The 19,416-nt window shown below is 36.1% G+C and overlaps 2 protein-coding genes across 2 annotated transcripts; both read left to right on the forward strand.

The window, feature by feature from the left end:
- On the forward strand, positions 1 to 4,785 carry LOC136817616 (uncharacterized). The gene is made up of 3 exons (XM_067073944.1): positions 1 to 356; positions 1,575 to 1,736; positions 2,018 to 4,785. The coding sequence occupies exons 1-3, from the start codon at positions 54 to 56 to the stop codon at positions 2,942 to 2,944; spliced, it is 1,392 nt and encodes a 463-aa protein (XP_066930045.1). The 5' UTR covers positions 1 to 53; the 3' UTR covers positions 2,945 to 4,785.
- A 9,175-nt stretch (positions 4,786 to 13,960) lies between these two features.
- Positions 13,961 to 18,486, forward strand: LOC136817627 (uncharacterized). Its single transcript, XM_067073952.1, has 7 exons — positions 13,961 to 14,049; positions 14,780 to 14,840; positions 15,068 to 15,260; positions 16,100 to 16,219; positions 16,700 to 16,881; positions 17,458 to 17,629; positions 18,139 to 18,486. Exons 2-7 carry the CDS (start codon positions 14,803 to 14,805, stop codon positions 18,346 to 18,348), a joined length of 915 nt encoding a protein of 304 aa, XP_066930053.1. The 5' UTR covers positions 13,961 to 14,049; positions 14,780 to 14,802; the 3' UTR covers positions 18,349 to 18,486.
- The last annotated feature ends 930 nt before the right edge of the window (positions 18,487 to 19,416 follow it).

Below are 19,416 nucleotides of genomic sequence, written 5' to 3' on the forward strand. Positions count from 1 at the left end.
TTTTGTTTTTTTAAATCAGAAGAAAATAATAAGAATGAATCTTGTAATATATAATGAACAAAACTGATCACCAAAAACATGATAATGAAGAAGAAATGACACCTAAAGAAGTCCCTAATCAAACAGCCAATCAGATTGCAAGTTCTCAACAACCAACCAATCATATTGAAGCTTCAAACAATGGTCATGACATTGATGTCATGGTAACAAATGTGATTAAAGATGGTGGACAAGGGAACGGTCACAATATTTTGAAGAATACATCACCTGAGAAGACAACTATCTCGTCGTCAACGAGTGACGAAAATATTTTCAGCAGAATCGAAGTGGAAACAAGATCAGATCTCATTCAACAGGTATTTGTTTGAACAGCATTGTTCTTAATACGGTCTCTTGTGCAGGTCATGAACACGCGACAATTTCATGATTTGTCCAAACTTAAAAGTGTCGCTTACATTACATTATTCATAGATTTATAAAGCCCGAAGGGCTAGATGGCGTACTTTTGCTGAAAAGTGTGCCGTGGTTAGGTAGGAAATCCTGTCTAAATCACGTGACATTACAATAGAATTTCAGCGCTTGACCAATCAGAAGCTTCGCGGGTTTTCGAAAACAATAGCTACAATATATTTTCCGATATTCACTTCTTTCTGTCTGTGATTGCTTAAAGCATGACATCTAGTCCTCTTCAGGCTTTATATCTATGGTTATATTCCCCAAGGTCTCTTTGAAACTTGGTGAACGTGTAAGTAAAGGTACATTCCACTCGTAGGTGCCCAGGACATCTCTGGTGGTCTATTTTATAGTGACTTGGCAGAAGAATAATTCCAACTTCAAATTGAGATAAGGATCTACAGGTTGTTCATAGAAAAACTTACCTTCATTGTCTTTCAAACCATAGTCATTATAAAAAACCCTGGTCTGGTAATGTATTGTTTTGGCTTTATTGTTCAACTTTCTTTTGTTGTAAATAAAAGGCAAGTTGCGATTTGCATACTTTTTTATCACGTTACCATAATCCCCTCTTGGGATTGGTTAGTTTTATAAATCACATGATCAAAAACTATGCAAAACAAATCAATTTAAGGTACGCAAGCTCTAACGGTTGATAATACAGGGTGTCCCTAATAAAAGTATCGAGTTTGAACATGCGATTGAGTAAAAAAGTTTGTGTGTGTTATCGCTAAAATATAATAACGTTCTCCATCACATAGGCTCATTACAAAAGGTAGTTACAACGTATAACTGACAAAGAAAAAAGAGGGAGAGCTTAAAATACAATTTTGTGAATACACACTTAAAACTTTCTACTCAATCGCATGTTCAAACTCGATACTTTTATTAGGGACACCCTGTAGAAAGAAACTGAAGGAGAAGCCTTCCATACCGGGGTTTTTATAATGACTATGTTCAAACATCAAGTCAATTTCGACTCCAATCATGGCTTCTAAGCTATAAATAACCTTATGTTTTATAATCTGTATCTTTCGCAAAAAGAGAAATATTCATCCTCCAAGTACTAGTGAATGCTCGAAAACAACCTCCCTCAAAAAGTCATTCATTTTTAATTTCAGACAGTCAAGCAAATAGTGCAAGAGAGAATGGAGAAACTGGAAAATAATTTATTTGAAGGTTTCAAGAAAGAGCTGAAGAGAATCAATGAAGAAAATGTGAATCTGAAGAGGAGGGAACGGACATTAAAAGGGCGAATCCAACTTCTTGAAAGTAACCTAAAAGTATGACAATCTTTTTGTCTTTTTGTCTTTCATTTAAAAACTGAGTTTATTAAAAATCCATACAGGGGAGTGGACGAACCTTTTCAAATCCGAAAAAAATTCTTGAAAATATTTTTATACTCCCTGGAAAATGGCGAAATTTGTAAAGAAAACGTTGGAAATTTCTTTTCGTAGCTTAAACGTGACGGTGGACAAACTAAAATCAGTCTAAAAAATGGAATGGCCCAATTAACAGACAAAGGAAATGAAATTATAACAAATTTCTCTATTCCCTTCTTCAGGTGTCAACTGACAAATCCACCAACACCGAAGAATGCTCGTTAATTCAGAAAATGAAAATTGGAGATGAAAAAGCTCCTACAAATGAGCAAAAAGAGAGTGAAAACGAGGGCGATGAGATTTCAATTTCTCCTCGAACTCGTATCGACCTTGCTGAAGATAAAATTCTACCTCTAACTTGTTCACCAAATTCTTCTAGCTCTGTGCGTGACGAAAACGATATCACACCTCTGGCGCCCTCTGACGATAATTCGACCGTTATTGAAGTGGTAGAGACGTCACTGAGCCGTGAAGAAACAAAAATAGAACTTGAGAACAGTGATGAATTGGTTATAGATGAGAAAATAGATATACCGGTTAAGGACAGTTCAACTGAAGAAAGTTGCGTAGAAAAGACTTTGTCTATAAGCGATAAACCAATGACAATCGAACGTTTTGATAAAGGAACAACTACTAAAGAAAATAAAGGAACTTTCATAGAGGTTGGTGATTTGAAGCATAGAGATGAAGAACTGGTCAATCAAAACGGTGCATTTTTTCGATCAGCTGATCAGAAAGATGATAGATTAACACCTAGAGACCATGATATCGCATTAGCTAAACCAACCAATCAAGGTATTGCTTCAAATGAATCGACCAATGAGATTGAGGATATGTTATCACCTCGAATTTCTACATCAACATCATCCATCACTGCATCTGTGGAGACTGCGAATAATAATTTTGTGCCGGCAATGTTTCGATCATTGCCAACAATGGAGGTTAAACCATACCAACTAACAACAGAACCTGAAAGGAAAGTCGACCAAATTGTCGAAAAATACAAAGAGAGAAACTTAACAGCCGATAGGAATCCACCAGTTTTTAGAGCCATCCAATCACAATCGTTCTTATGCAGAAGCATCCAATCAAAATCATGCTTTTATTGAACCAGTCAGTCAATACCAACCTTTGACCAGAGCTGTCAATCAGCAACCACCTTTCTCCATTACTTCCATAAACCCGAATGTTTCCATGGACAATACACCGAGATACAGAATGAGAGGTCCCTCAAAGCGAGCCGCCAATTCAGAAGTATTCCCTGAATTTCAACAAAAACGTAAACCACGTGTTGGTCGCCCACCTTTGAATCGTGGTCCACGGCCCCGGCACGTCGTTCGGCCGCACGAGTACCAACCGCCGTGGTATAATCGAGTGCCAGCAACTGCAGCTCAGCATCAACGTTTCTTCGAAGAAATGCGAATAAGGCACGCTTTTGAACTTCAACAATCACCTCAATTTAAAAGGCTGTCTGCTAAACAAAAAGCGAAAGCTTACGAAGAAATGGCACTGGCTAGTATGAAGTGGGAACAAGAATTTTTAAAGCAACAAGAACATTTACAACGACTTGAAATGCATCGTTCACCAAATGGTGCAGCTAATGCCAGATTCAACTTCGATCCTGGTTACATGCAACAAGGCGCACCAGTGGAATGTTTGCACCCATACCGCAATGGAAATCCACGATACCCATCGGAGGAAGTTTTGATTTCCCCACGAAGGAAAAATCCCCATGCTCGATTCCCACCTGAGGAAAGCTTCAGTTTCACCAGCAAACACAAACACTATTCGCCAAAGTCTTAGGATTCCCGAGGAGGAATTATTAGCTCCTCAAGGACAAAAACAACAAAATGGGAATCCAAGAATTCCACCCGAGAGAATTTTAGTTTCCCCAGGGGAGAGGACTCGCTTGATACAATCTTCTCCAAATCTCCTTCTCACTCCGTCAGCAATTGTCACCGAGGCAGTCTGAGCAAAGGAGACAAGACACAAACAATAACAAACTTTTACAGACCACACCAGATACACCTATTGTTATACATTCACCAACACCAAAACAAGAGACATACACTACGCCTCAAACACGCCCTCAGGAAAAATCACTACACTCCGAACGCCCGTTATCACCAAAAACGAAATCAAGGAAACTCCCCATACCAGTCCCTCCACCTTTGACACTACATGAAGTCACAGAAGGACATCTTTTGACGCCTGTACATGATCGTAGAATGTCTGCTGATCCTAATATGAAAGCACAGCAACAGAACTTTAAATTAGTACCTGTATCTTCAAGCAAGAAAAATCCGGCACAAATCATTCGCTATCAACAAAAGAGTCAGGATAATCGATTACCAACTAACGATGATTTAAGAAACAATAAAGCTCTGTCGAGATCAGATTATGATTTCCCAGCGAGCCAGGACGTTTCCCGATTGCAACCCGTTTCTGTTTCGAAAATTCCGATTCCTTGTTTACTTGATATCGATGGGCGTCCACCACCGACATACGAAGAGACACAGCGAGCGCGCTTACCGAATATTTTGACCGAATTAACAACAGATGTAGAATCAGGCGCGGTAGTTTTGAAATGGAATTGCACTGAACTTTCACAAAATTGTCAAGATAACGTACGCGTATATTTATTGTTTGCTTACCATTCAGATAACATTTACGCCCAGCCGCCCTCTGATATAGGGCGTTGGATGCGAATCGGTGAAGTTGATGCTCTTCCACTTCCAATAGCTTGTTCACTTACAAAGACTTTTGATGGCAATTGTTATTTTTTTACCGTTGTACCTGTGGATAAAAAGGGTGTTTTAGGGACGATGAGTAATTTATGCGTTTTAGATGTTTCTAGGTAGTATTTGTCAGTTTTTTTATGACAAACTTTTGATATGGTTGAGTTGAAGTCAATTTCTTTTGGATTAAATAAATTATACATTATACACCACTTTCCAAAAACCAATTATCTCGATGTACGTTCTCAACTTCCAAGCAGCCTCAATCCAAACTCTACAAGGCACTTTTAATAAATAACCGTTTTATAGTCTATATTAGTCTATATATAAGGCAGGTCATATATTTCTAGTTTTACAAGTCTATTTTCTTCTATCTGCCGAGAGTACACGATTATATCAGAGCTTGTTCAAATTAAAAGAAAAAGACTTTAGAACTTTAAGTTTCATGCCGCCCGTATGGACGACAATCATCATATCTAGTTTTATAAGCAAAAAACGAAAAGCGATCCGTGCATTAAGATACTCGCATATGTAGGTCTTTCCGCTTTCCTGTTTTCTTTCATTTTTAACGGAAAATAAAAAATCAATTGACGAAATACAGTTTTTCATCTTGAATGTACCCCCAAGAGGTCGATTTTTTTATTTTCCCTGCGAGAAACCTAACGCACGGATCGTTTTTCGTTTTTTTAATTTCGCATAGCGAAAGTATTACGATAGTCTTTCTGTGTGTGTGTGTGTGTGGCGAGAAAATTTTTTGGGCGCAAATTATGGCGTGGGCGTTTGGCTGCGGGCGTACTACGGCCATTATTCTAAAGCTGGACTCACTCACAAAGATAAAAAACAGCGCTTTTCTTGATAATTAAAATACTCTAGTGCAAGACGTGTAACCAAGCCTTTGTAAACATTCATCTTCATCAGGAGAACTTTTTAATGGCTGCTTGATTGCAGATGCTTTTAAAACTTGCTGAAGCTGTACAAATTTTTTTCATGTTTTCTGGTCTTTTGTAGAGTATTTAAAGAGGTTTATTATTCGTTTACTACTAAGTATTTTATGTTTGTGTAGTTTAGTGAATGCACACCAATAATTGATAATCTCAGAAAGTAGTAGTAGGTACAAAGAGTTAATTTTACACAACAAACAACATAACAACACATAACCCTCTTCTTCAAACAGCACAGGTATGATATTTTTTTCCTTTTTTCACCAGATAGTTATGTGTTAACTGTTAACCAATTCCGAGCCTAATTTGGTGAGACAATTATTTGATTAGTTTGATTATGGTAAGTTTGATGACAGTTTTTTTATCTGATGAAGTCTGATTGTGTGTCGATGAGTTTGGATTTAAGGAAAAGTTCCAGCTTTTCCTCCCCGATGCCAGGCGATGATGTCAACCGAACCCTATCAAACCAATTTTGGTAATCAAACCATCAAATTTCATCAAACGAAATCGAACAATAGGTGTTCGATTATCGAACCTGATCGAACAGTAATTGAACTTTACCGGAAAATCTTCAGTTTGATGTTTGATTATATCACAGTCCGATTAAGTTCAATCAGTGTTTTTGTAGCTCAAATGGTTGCAGTTATTGCTAGCGCAACAGCTCAATCAAACACATGGCTCGGTAATCAAACAGTTAGATTGACATCGCCTGGCCGATGGGATGATAGATATTGGCCTTCTCTTTAAGGTTTAGCGTGGGTGTCTGCTAATAAGCCGGTAGAGTGTAAAAAGAATGGGCAACAAGGTATCGTCAACTACTCTAACTGGGGATGATTGGTCAAACATGGGACTGTTGCATATCTGGTCTGTATTTTCACTTACCGGTACTGTAAAATCGAAAGAGAAATCGTGTATTTTTAAATACGCCGTTCCTTAACTCAAATCAAATGACTTTGGAGGTTCGGTGAAATGGTAGCCGAATTGCTGCACATGTTTTGTCAGATAGTCCCAAGTTAGAATAGTTGACGGTAATAAATCAAACTAATTGAGCTTCAATCAAACTTCACTTCTTGATACCCACCCCCTTTTGCTAATCAGGATTTTCATTTTGAATCATTAAAAACTCCAGTGGTACCGTTGTTTTGTATGAGATTCCCATTTCCGCACTCTGGAATCTTTCACCTATATCTATTTTACGGGGTAACTGGCAAGAGATTGGGGTGGGTTTGTTTTAATGGGATGCAGTTAGAGAAGTTATAAAGGAGTCATTTGTGTTGATTTGCTAGAAGGGCCATTAATCGATTACGTATAGTATTGATTATTTACTGTTTTTATTTAGCACCGTTTAACTACCTTCACTGGTGTGTAAACATTTATTTATGATTTTGAAAGATTTACGGTCAACCTAGAAATAATTAATATTAAAGGTCTCTATTATAGCATCAGAAAATATTGAAGATTGAAAATAATTGCATCACTTTCAGTGAGGTTTAGTCAATTTGTATCTGGTGGGAAAATTTGAGTGACAGGTGGTGGTAAATAAATCCCCATATTCTATTGACCGAAGTCTATATCCTTAGGTTACGAGCTTTTCTTAATATATTTTTATATGGATTATTGCGTTGAGATTTGGAAAATCTCAAAGAGTATTATTTCTTTAAAGTTTGCTAGTTTTTACCCTGCCATTTTCTATTTCAGAAGCTGGAGCTCAACTGCTCAACTACTTTTTGCCTTTAGTGGCCTCTTGATTGTCCATGGGGTCAACTGATGCTTGTCTTAAGGTTAGAACTGCTGTCTGGGAGGGGGAGGGGGGGTTAAACCTGCTGTCTGTGGGTCAAAAGTCACAGGGTAAATTTCTACAAAATGTTATATCCTCAAACCCCCCTCCCCCTCCACAATATTCTGCAATATTCAAATTTGTTCTGGAAAAGCTCAATAATTTTGATGGTGGTGAACCATCTTTCATATCAGAAAGATAGTATACAACAGATTTTTCTGACTAATGTAGCTGTTTCTCAATTTTAGAAAAATTCTAGTGTTTATAAAGTGAAACCACAAGTGACTTGGTTATCAAAGCACAAAATGAAGTTTTTCTGGCATCAAAGAATCAAAAGTTCATTTTTTCTTTCTTCTTCATTTTCAAAAAAAAAAAAAATTTTTCTCAAGTATATTGCAGTTCTCTGATTTATTCTGAATATAAAGATCTTTTATAAGCTTATAAAAAGGAATTTTTTAGTCGCATTTTTTAAAGAATCTTTTTCTTTTTAATGGATTGAGATTTTTCATAAGAAAACAGGGTATCTACGGTATCTACGACCTGTGTGTACAATACAATGTGTATATTTTGTGTAACGCTTCATTCAAAATCCATAATGCTGCTGGAGTCACGTTTCACCCGTCTTCGTCGTTGATGTTCTAATATTTTGCGAAATTTTCGACTTCCAAGTCGTCTTGTTTCCTTTGCTTTACATGTAATGTAAAACCATTTGACTTTAGTATGCCATAATTTGTGAGCAAATAAACAGCTAGAAAATGTCTTTTAGGTTGTATAACAAAGTAACACGTTTAAGCGTGAATCCAATTTCGATTTTGCATGCCTTTTTCAAATTACCGACGGAGAAATTTCCAAAGATTCTCAAACTGCACTGTAAGGGTTAATGCACCTATCAACCCAGACTGGAGTGGTCAGCGTAAAAATATAAATTGAAAATTTCTTTCGACGACGCTATCGAAAACACGAAGTATTAGAAGCACTTTTGTAGCAAGGAACGTCAGTTTAGTTTAAAGGTTTTGTTTTTACATAAGTCTTTCCGTTTCATATCGGGACAAGGTCTTCCTATTGTTATGTTATGCTGATATAAGCAAAAAAATGTTTTTCTTCTCCTCTTTCTGACTAATCTTGCTTCACATCCGTGTCAACATTGTATAAGAGAGCCGCGGCTTTCTTATACTATGGTGTCAATCTAATGTAAAAAAGCAAATTAAAATTGACGAGTAAGCAAACGATATCAATCTTATTTAAAAACAAAACCTTTAAGTTATTCGAATGTTAAATTCAGTTTGTGCTCCACCGTGCAGACTGCGTCGTTAAGGGTCGATAGACGATGTCAATCGAACGGAATCGAACGAAAATTCCAATTGAATCAATCGAACGCAATCGAACGCAATCGAATGATTGCGATTCGATTGCCGAACGCAATCGAATATCAATCGAACGTAAAATTCTGGGTAAAATTCGATTGATTCGATTGATATTCGATTACGTTCGATTGATATTCGATTACGTTCGATTGATGTTCGATTACGTTCGACTGCATTCGACGGGTGGTCGATTAAATTAGATTCCAATTTACCTCAATTCCTTTCAATTTCGAGCGCCTCTTATTAGGGAGGTTAAGTATCGCGATACGATAGATAAATCAACGCAACGAACGGGCTTTGACACACAACTTGCAGTAAACATGTGGGCCTGCATGATCTGCATTTTCTAGAATCCAGGCTAAAATGATTCATATCATCTCGTTTAACTATTCAAATGTTGAACGAGAATCAATGTTAATCAACAGAATCAATTAGTCGAACCAGTCGAATGGCATAAGCCAACCGAACGTAGTTGAATCAATCGAATCAATCGAATACATTAGTCAATCGAACGCAATCGAATCAATCGAATCAATCGAATCCAGGCACTAATCGAACGCAATCGAATCAATCGAGAAAATCGTGGTAATATTCGATTGGCATTCGATTGCGTTCGGCAATCGAATTTCAATCATTCGATTGCGTTCGATTGCGTTCAATTGATTCGGCGTTCGATTCGTTCGATTGACATCGTCTGCATTATAAGGGTGTAACTGACCCCCCAGTGGTAAGTCTGATCACGATATCACGTATTTTTTGTCTTCAATCACGATCACGAAAATCAGCAAAAACTTTGGATATCACGCATCCCTTTGAAAAAGTCCAAATCACGCATCGCAGCTCGAGAAGTCTTTCAAATCAGGATCACGTTTTGACATCTGATCACGCAATCACGAAAAATAAATTTCCAAATCACGTAGTCACGCTAGGATTTATTATGATTGATCATTTCCACTTAGACTAGTGTCGTTTATAATCCATGTGATATATTAAAGTCTTTCTCTAAAGTATGTGGACACTTTAGTTTTCGAGCATTTTTTCAGCATCCGTTTACCAGTGGATACCCCTTAAAACCTACAACAAAAAAGGTACCCCCTATATCCTGATAGAGAAAACAGTAAGGGCTGAAACATTTTCTAGTGAGTCTAGGCTACCTATGAATTTCTTGGATATTATCTTTTGTAAAAGCTGCTAAGAAAATTTTTGTTGCTTCGTGAAAAAATGCAATTATAGCTATTTACCCCTTAATCTACAAACATTGACCCCTTGCTCACAACTTACTGATACTGTGAAATTGCAATTCAGTTGCTGAACCGTGATTCAATTGATCAAATACTTACTAGAAATCCATTCCCAAAACAATATTTGTCTTTTTCAGGATTTCATGAGCATAATGCAACTGCGCCTGTTTTTTGTCAAAAAACGGCTTTTATTCACTTTTTTTTTGACGTATGTTACTAATGTTTTTCTAAATCTCCATCAAATTTGTGACATTTTGGCCGTATGCAATATTACCATGTTTTGAGAAAGTCGATTTTCAGACTTAATTAGCCACTACCATAAATGAGCTTTAAAATAGAACTTTGAGGGCCTTACGATTTCTTTGGGGATCGCGAAAATCAGCAAAAAGTTTGGATAGTCACGCATCCCTTTGAAAAAGTCCAAATCACGCGTCGCAGCTCAAGAAGTCTTTCAAATCACGATCACGTTTTGACCTCTGATCACGCAATCACGAAAAATAAATTTCCAAATCACGTAGTCACGCTAGGATTTATTATGATTGATCATTCCCACTTAGACTAGCGTCGTTCATAATCCATGTGATATCAGATGAAGGGTCAAAACCTTTATTCACTTTATTTTTGACGTATGTTTTACTGATATTTTCTAATCTCCATCAATTTGTGACACTTTGGTATGCAATATGACCATGTTTTGAGAAGTCGATTTCGACTTAATTAGCCACTACCATAAATGAGCTTAAAATAGAACTTTGAGGGCCTTACGATTTCTTTGGGATCGCGAAAATCAGCAAAAAGTTTGGATAGTCACGCATCCCTTTGAAAAAGTCCAAATCACGCGTCGCAGCTCAAGAAGTCTTTCAAATCACGATCACGTTTTGACCTCTGATCACGCAATCACGAAAAATAAATTTCCAAATCACGTAGTCACGCTAGGATTTATTATGATTGATCATTCCCACTTAGACTAGCGTCGTTCATAATCCATGTGATATCAGATGAAGGGTCAAAACCTTTATTCACTTTATTTTTGACGTATGTTACTGATATTTTTCTAAATCTCCATCAAATTTGTGACACTTTGGTATGCAATATGACCATGTTTTGAGAAAGTCGATTTTCAGACTTAATTAGCCACTACCATAAATGAGCTTTAAAATAGAACTTTGAGGGCCTTACGATTTCTTTGGGGATCGCAAAAATCAGCAAAAAGTTTGGATAGTCACGCATCCCTTTGAAAAAGTCCAAATCACGCATCGCAGCTCAAGAAGTCTTTCAAATCACGATCACGTTTTGACCTCTGATCACGCAATCACGAAAATAAATTTCCAAATCACGTAGTCCACGCTAGGATTTATTATGATTGATCATTCCCACTTAGACTAGCGTCGTTCATATCCTGTGATATCAGATGAAGGGTCAAAACCTTTATTCACTTATTTTTGACGTATGTTACTGATATTTTTCTAAATCTCCATCAAATTTGTGACACTTTGGTATGCAATATGACCATGTTTTGAGAAAGTCGATTTTCAGATTTTATTGGCCACTACCATAAATGAGCTTTGAAATAGAACTTTGAGGGTCTTATGATTTTTTCGTACCTACCATAAATATAGTTCCCAAAAAGTAAAGGTTTTATGACCTTAAATTCTTTTATGTAATCTCTAGGTCCAAAAAACTTTATTTTTTGAAGGGATTTTTGATAAAACTTTCAATAACTTCGAATTTTACGACACTTTGCGATAATTGAAATTCTTGAAATTAGGTATTTTATGAAAGTACCTATTATTAGAGATTGTAAAAAAGTGAATTATACAATATTAAATTAAGTTTGGTTAACAGAGCCCAAAACCCAACTTTGTAGGTTTTTAAGGGGTGTGTGGTTTTAAGGGGTATATCCACTGGCATGCTATATTAATACAATAATGACCGGTTAGTGAGGGCTGTACTGAGAAATATTGCCCGAGGTCAAGTAACGACCGAGCTTGCGAGGTTGTTGCGTTGACCGAGGGCAATATTTTCAGTACAGCCCGAAAAAAACCGGTCATTATTGTATTTGTTAACCGTTTCCTTCAGCTTCGATTGATTTTGAGCGCTTTATCCAGGAAAAATAGCGAAATAAAGCAGAAAGAACAAGCGAAAAGAGATAAAAAATTGCTATAATTTCTGACGTCAGAAATAAAAAATGAGAGAAATGAATGAAACGTCACAATGAATTTTCCTAACGACGGGCAACTCTGGACAATGTAGGCCCGTCGTCATGCGAAAAGAACCAATTGCATTGCGCAAAAAGTCATGTAGCCCGCTTCGAAAAAGTAACCGGTTAACAATAGAAAGTTATACACCGTTGGAAAGATATTTCTAAGGAGAATAATCTAAAGTATAAAAGATATTTGAAAAATTGAAAAATGAAGATGAAAGAAATGAAGATTTTTCCACCGGTCCAAAAATCCTGACATCAGGCTATTAAAAAAATTAAACCTTTTTGATTTGAAACCTGCGTTTAGATTTTTCATACCTTTCTCAGAAAAAAAGCTACCGCACTACAAAGTTGGTCATTTTTGCTGTCTTTGGCTAATTTTGAAAAATCTGAACACAGATTTGAAATCGGCAAGGTTCAAATACTCTATTATATCCTAATAATAATACGATTATTATCCTTGGAAATAACTTTCCGACGGTGTTTAGCTCCCCAACATAGCATGAACGGGTGCTGAGAAAAGGTAAAAAAAAGTGTCCATATACTTTTGAGATGGACTTTAATACAGCTGCTTGAAGTTCAAAAACATAGCGACGTCAGTACGATCAAGACAAGATTTGACGTTAAATCACAGTAGAGCTGACAGTTAGTTTGTCTTAAAGCGGTGTATTTCTTTGTGTGTTTTAGTCAGAGAGTTGTTGTAATACATTTATTGCTCAGAATTTCATGCTCTTTTAGATTGTACCAATCATTTTCGTTAAAGTTATTTCTCTACCCCTTATTTTCCCTTGCAGTTTTACCTATGGCGTCACTATTTTGGTCACAAAAAGTTTTCCCAGGCCTAATCCGCGTCCTCCCTCTCAAAATATCTTGTAATATAGTACTGTTCTTTGGAATAGAGTAAAAATGGTTAGGTCGTAAAAAAGATGTCACGGAACCCCAGGCTTGGCCTCCTGCTGTTATGTATAAGTTAGTCGCCTAGCATGCGATACTAATTTTCGCTTTATTCTGGTACATAAATAACCAGAAAAGTAAAAAAGTAAAAAAATTCCAAGCATTAAAAACCCGGGGGGGTACTAGGGTTGGCGAATGAGGGGTATGTGCGGACGGAACCTCCAAAAACCGACCCTTAGAGAGACTGATTTTTGCTGAAAAGGTGACCCCTAGAGAGACTTTTTGAATTTTTTTTTTTTCGATTTTTTGAAAAAAGTCATACCCTTAGAGAGACTTTATTACAATTTTTTTTCTCTGGAAATCAAAAATTTCCTAAAATCTTGAATTTTCCGACCCTAGAGAGACTTTGAAGGTGAAAAAACGACCCTTACCGTCTGCACTACCCATCATCCATTTTTGCCTAAGTACCTACCCCCCCCCCCCCCACCGGATTAAAAACTTTACATCTTTCTCAAAAAACCAAATTTGTAATTATGTAATTTTCATATGCTAAAAAATTACACGGAACCCCAGGCTTGGCCCCCTACTATTCCATTGGTTTTACTTATGTCTGTTATGTATAAGTTAGTCGCCTAGCATGCGATACTAATTTTCGCTTTATTCTGGTACATAAATAACCAGAAAAGTAAAAAAGTACAAAAATTCCAAGCATTAAAAACTATTACATCTTTCTCAAAAAAACCAAATTTGTAATTATGTAATTTTCATATGCTAAAAAATGACATCTTGATAACAAAAAATTTAAAATTTTTAGAATCATTTACAAAATCAAACAATTTTGAGCCATTTTGAACAAGTCAAAAACTTTGAATTTGAGTATCAAATTATGATCAAATTTCAAGACAAACGTTAGATTTTATTTGTCCAGCTTTTCAGCTGATCGCGTTTCGGGTGGTCAATAAAAAGGGTGGAGTTCAAGTGTCTCCTCATCAGTTCAAACTCGGCATCAAATTTGGAAGAAAAAACAAAAGAATTACCAAGGAAGAAAGGTTTCAGGTACGTTTTAAGCGTCGTCTGACAAATTGAAATTCAGTTTAAAAAACCTAAATTTAACGAAATACTACAGGCACTTACGAATTCTTTTTTTTAAATTCACTTGTAAAATGTTTTCAAATTTATAAAATCCACGCAAGTGGTCGCATCTTAAAATTATGAAAGCTACCTTAGGGAAACTAATTGTAACGGGATCTGATTTTAAAAATAAAAGGTACCTGGATTTCCTAGGTAGTTGCAATTTTTATTTTTTACTACGATAACTCTGGTTTAGACTGTGCTCCTCCTTGATGTTTATGGAGGGTGAAAATTTCACTGTCATCGTCAAACATTTAATCGCCCGTGCTATTTATGTTTATGTGTTTTTTAATTAGTATTCTCAGTAGACTTTTAGTTTTCACGTGTCCCTCGCATCAGTGTCTCTTTGTTTTGATTTTCTTTAGTATTCTCAAATTGCTTTTCAATATATCATCCGTCATTTCTCTAGAGAAATTAGGATATGTTTATTAACTATAAGCTTAGTTCAACGTTGACAGACGAGATTGTCTCGTGTGTGAGAAAGAGGTGGATGTGTTTTATTTAAAGTAGCATTTTACATTTTTTGTTTTCCGACTTCTTGTTGGTTTAATTCGATAATTTTTAATCTCTGGAATGGTATTTAACAGATTTCAGTCCTTTTTGACGACTGACCATATATTCATAAATTGGATAACGAACTATAAATATCTTTCAGGGAAGATTCTGTCAAGATACAGCATGAAGTTACAGAGCATGTTGGCCATTGCCTTTACGTTGTAAGTAGATATTCAGTAAAAATGTTTTCCTGTTTATTCACCGGATTTTAGACTCTACTGTAATCCCCAAAAACTTTCAGACACTATAGAGACTTTATGTTGTATTTTCGCCGTCTAAGTCAGGGAGGAATATTTCACTATTTTTTAATCCATCCAAAAACGTTTGGCTTTCTGTTCCTTTAAGCCAACATTATTTGAAGGCACTGCTCTTGATTTTCTCTGTGCAGGGTTGTTTTTGCAGAGGCTTATAATTTCAATCATGATATGGGCGCTAAATTAGATGGGCGTATTATCCACGTGGAGTCGTTGAGATATAGAGGTCATTGGTTGAAATCATCGTTTCACAACGGTGGTAAATGGATTGCTGTTTATGGATTGGCTCAAAGAGATACCTATTATACACAATGGTCGCAATTTAAGGTGAGCCACTATTAATTTTCACATGTGTTTTCTCAGAAAGATGCCCCCCCCCCGACAATGTCATCAAACTTTTCGAAATTTAATCTAGTTACATTGTGTCATCAATAATGTTATAACCTATTTTTGTGGTCTTTTCGCAAAAATACGGGTGAAAGCAATTAAAGTCTGTCACAAAAATTGGAAGTTTGTGCTTTTGAGCATTAACATAATGCACTTAGAATTATTTTTCCAACGAGGAATTTCTTTGAATTCCATCTTTTTTTCAGTTGAGAGTAATCTTTAAAAAAGTACTAATTCTTTGAAACAGACATGACGTTATAGTTTCCAGAGTGGAAAAACATACACTCTTTTTACTTTATACGCATCGCACTTATAAGCATACGCAGGCTCAGATGAGGCAAAAATTTAAGCGTATGCTAAGCCTTCATTTTCAGATTTTGCTTGTTTTTGGCTGAATTTTATGTTTTTCGGTATTTCTCTAAAACATTGCCTATGATTTAAGCATCCTTGAAAGCTTTTTTTACAGCCTTCTCAAGCCTTAAGCATCTCCAAACCTTTCAAATTTTTGTATGCTTATAAAAATACATTTATCCTTCGTGTTCAGTCATTTGGTTTGTTCGGCAGGCTAATGTGTGTTCCTTAAAATTATAATTGACTCTTAACATTTTTGAAACGACCCATTTTATCAAAGTCACCTTTCGAAATTTACGATATTCATGCCGTATTTTTCACTAGTTTTGTTGTTAAAAAATTCAAAAATAGTGGTAAAAACCTGGTCTTTTGGGGTGCTTCCCTCTGAAGCATTATGTCATAAATAACACGACATTATTTTCATACAGGTCAAACACGTGGGAGGTGGTAAGGTGACGATCGAATCAATGACCTATCCACACCACTACTTTGACTCTCATTACTCTGGATGGGTTGGGACTACTTACTCCACATACCCTGATAATCAGGTTTGTTAGTGTTTTGACTAAATAACATGCACGTCCCGAATAGTAGGGGGTCAGAATAAAAGGAGGGTCCAAATATTTTTTTAAATCTTATAAACAGAGGGAGTTCGAAATTACACCCCAAAAACTCCAAAATAAGGTAATTATAAGCTAAAAACAGGCTTAGAGCAATTTAGCCTGTATTAACCGAAAGTATTTTCAAAAATATATAAACGGGGACCTAAAAATTTTATTGAAAGTTAATAACTAGGTGGGGACGTTTGTTCGGGACCTTAGAGCAATGTCATTACTCTGACTAGTACATTCCCGTGTTGTTGATACCCCTGTCTCAGCCATCTTACAAAAATTTGATGCCAGTTGGAAGTTAAATACAGACGGCGATAGAAAAGCATGTTTTAGTAAGGGGAATCTTCAGCTTTGTTTATACTACCGTGTAAATCATTGTATTTAACATCTTAAAAATTATTTTGTATATAATGAAAGGCTTGGGCTCAATGGAAAATTTATTGCACCAGTCAATCAATGGATGTTTGTCGTTTTGAATCGATGAGATATCGAGGACATTACTTCGACTCCAGTCACACCGGAGGTCTTGGAGTTGCAAGATATGGCAATGGTTGGTCAAGGTTCCGAATTTTAGCACCAAACGCTGAAGATTACTATGTGTGAGTTCTAGTTCTTCTGTTTTATTCTCCTCAGCTTGGAAATATTTACTTACATAGCACCTCTAACCTTTCTCCCACTCCCATGTAAAGTGAGCAAAAATTTTAAGCAGTATCAGAGGCACGCCTCCTTTTCTATATCATAAAAACCAACTATGTTCACTTAAAAGTCCTATCTATACCGTTTTTGAGAGCTTTCGATTGGTATAAGTGGTTTCGGGTTTTATTGACCTTGAAATTTCTTCAAATGCCTGTGACGTCAGTTTTTGGGTCCTAAAAAAATTCCCAGACGTAAGCAAACAACCCCCTTCGCGGAAATCCCTTTAGATTTCCATACATTGAAATGGACCAGGTTTGGTTGCGTAGCATAAAAGTTGGCACGGGTCCTAAGGGTTTGCCCCCTATTACCATAAGGACAAACAAACAGACTGCGTTTGTTTCAGATGATGAATATCCGGCTGGTTTTTTGTACTGCTCAAAATCATAACAATAGTTTTATCCCACGTTTGAGAATCTCCAAGATAACCGCGTTCAGCTACAATACTACAATATATAAAACAATTTTTTTTTCCTTCGCAGGACAATCCTTTCTACAGAGAATCACAGCAGTGCTTCATCCAAGAAAACATTAACAGTTGAAGAAGGGGTGATTGACTCAACAACCACCGAAAATACCATCACCACCTCTGTCTCTGTTGAAGTTCAAAAAGCTTTCGTCACTGCATCAGCCTCCGTTACTCATGAATGGAAGGTGTGCTAAACGTTTTTCACTGACCTTTTTTATAAAAGTCTAATTCCGGCCTAGGAAAATCTTTCAATCGGATTTTTTTTTTAAAAATGTAACTACTGCATAATAGCGGTGCAACGCTTCGAAAGCGGTAGATCTACTTTTCTATGCGAAATTGCGATGTTGCGCCATTTGATGTTTTAACACTCCAATGGGCTTCTTTACGGGTACCTCTTTCATAAAAATTCCGACCAAAGATGGCAGAATATAATTTGTATAAAGGTTGGTGGATTTTCCCTATCAAGGTCTATTCATAAACTCTATTTTAGCCCTAATGTTATTTCCTCTACCTGGATCTCAAATCTCAAAGTTTATACAAACTGGTTCCTTGAAAAATAAAAGATTATTCGATTGGCCTTTAAATAAAGTGGCCTGGATGTTTTAACCTTTAATCTTTTAAGGATTGGAAATTCAGATATCTACTTTTTTAGGAGTTTAAGGGTTAATTCCACAACCTTTTCTTCATTTAACAGCAAACTGAATCGAAGACATTCGAGAAACGAACCTCATTCACATACGAAGTTCCCATCCCTGCTCGTTCAAAGATCGAGGTCAAACAACTAACCGGTGAATACGGTCCTTTCCGAATCAAAGTCAACAAATTCATCATTAAAGAAACGAAACTCGATGGACGCAAACGTGGACTTATCGAAGAATTTGACGGATACTTGATTGACTACTAAAAAGGAAATTCTCCACCCAATTTGATATGAAATCGTAAACTCATTTCAGAGGAGCTGTATTTCGAATTATATATCTTTCTTGACTTGTAATATTTGTTAGCGTTCTACTTTGCTAAAATATGACTTTTAGATAATGGACATGCTCATTTATTTGATTGACCTTTCCCTGTTTTTAAGAGTTTCCATCACCGTTCGAAAGTATTATAATCGTACCCATAGTAAAGGCTTGGGGACGCGTGAAGTTTTTTTCGCGTTGGTGCAATGCAACATGCTCCATCCCACGAACCTGAAACGCTTTCTCGTGTCTCCATCCCATTTGTCTTTTAATATACCGGGTGCGCCACAAAAAAGTTTCTCTCTTTAAAGTTAATTTTCTCGAAGTCTGAAAATTTTAAAAGAACGAATCTTTTTCCATCGTACAGAAGAAAGATTAACTTAAATTTTGATGAGTCATTTATTAAATTTGGTTTCTTAGATCAAAAGCTATGCTCAATTGAATAAAAAAGTTACTTTCAAAAAGTGCTCGAAAACGTTAAAAATCGAACTATCAAATTTTTATTTTAAAATTGGCAGTCGCGATAGTCTTTGTACGAATAAGAGCATTTCTTAGCAATTATACGCATAAATTTTGAAACTTAAGCCTAAAAAGGGTTTATAATCTTTATAAAAATCATTTGGATTTGTTTTTACCGAGTTTATCGTTAGATTTTTGGTTCTAGGCTGGAACAAGTCAATGTAAGGCTGTATTTATCTCGAAACTCATATTTCATGCATTTTGATGAATTTTGCCAGAATTTTTGGCATTGTCTGAAGAATTTTATTCCGTAAGTTGAAATTCAACTTTCCTTTGTAAAACAAAAGGTCACTTTGACAGCTAATCATAACTTTTAATGACTAAAACAACAATACTGATGTATCATGTGATCGTGCTTCCATTTAAATTGATAGGCTGATTTTTAACGTTTTCGAGCACTTTTTGAAAGTAATTTTTTTATTCAATCGAGCATAACTTTTGATCTAATAAACCAAATTTAATAAATGGCTCATCAAAATTTAAATTAATCTTTC

Source organism: Clytia hemisphaerica, unplaced genomic scaffold (genome assembly GCF_902728285.1).
Source record: "Clytia hemisphaerica strain Z4C2 unplaced genomic scaffold, Clytia hemisphaerica genome assembly, whole genome shotgun sequence".
Classification (NCBI taxonomy): Eukaryota; Metazoa; Cnidaria; class Hydrozoa; order Leptothecata; family Clytiidae; genus Clytia; species Clytia hemisphaerica.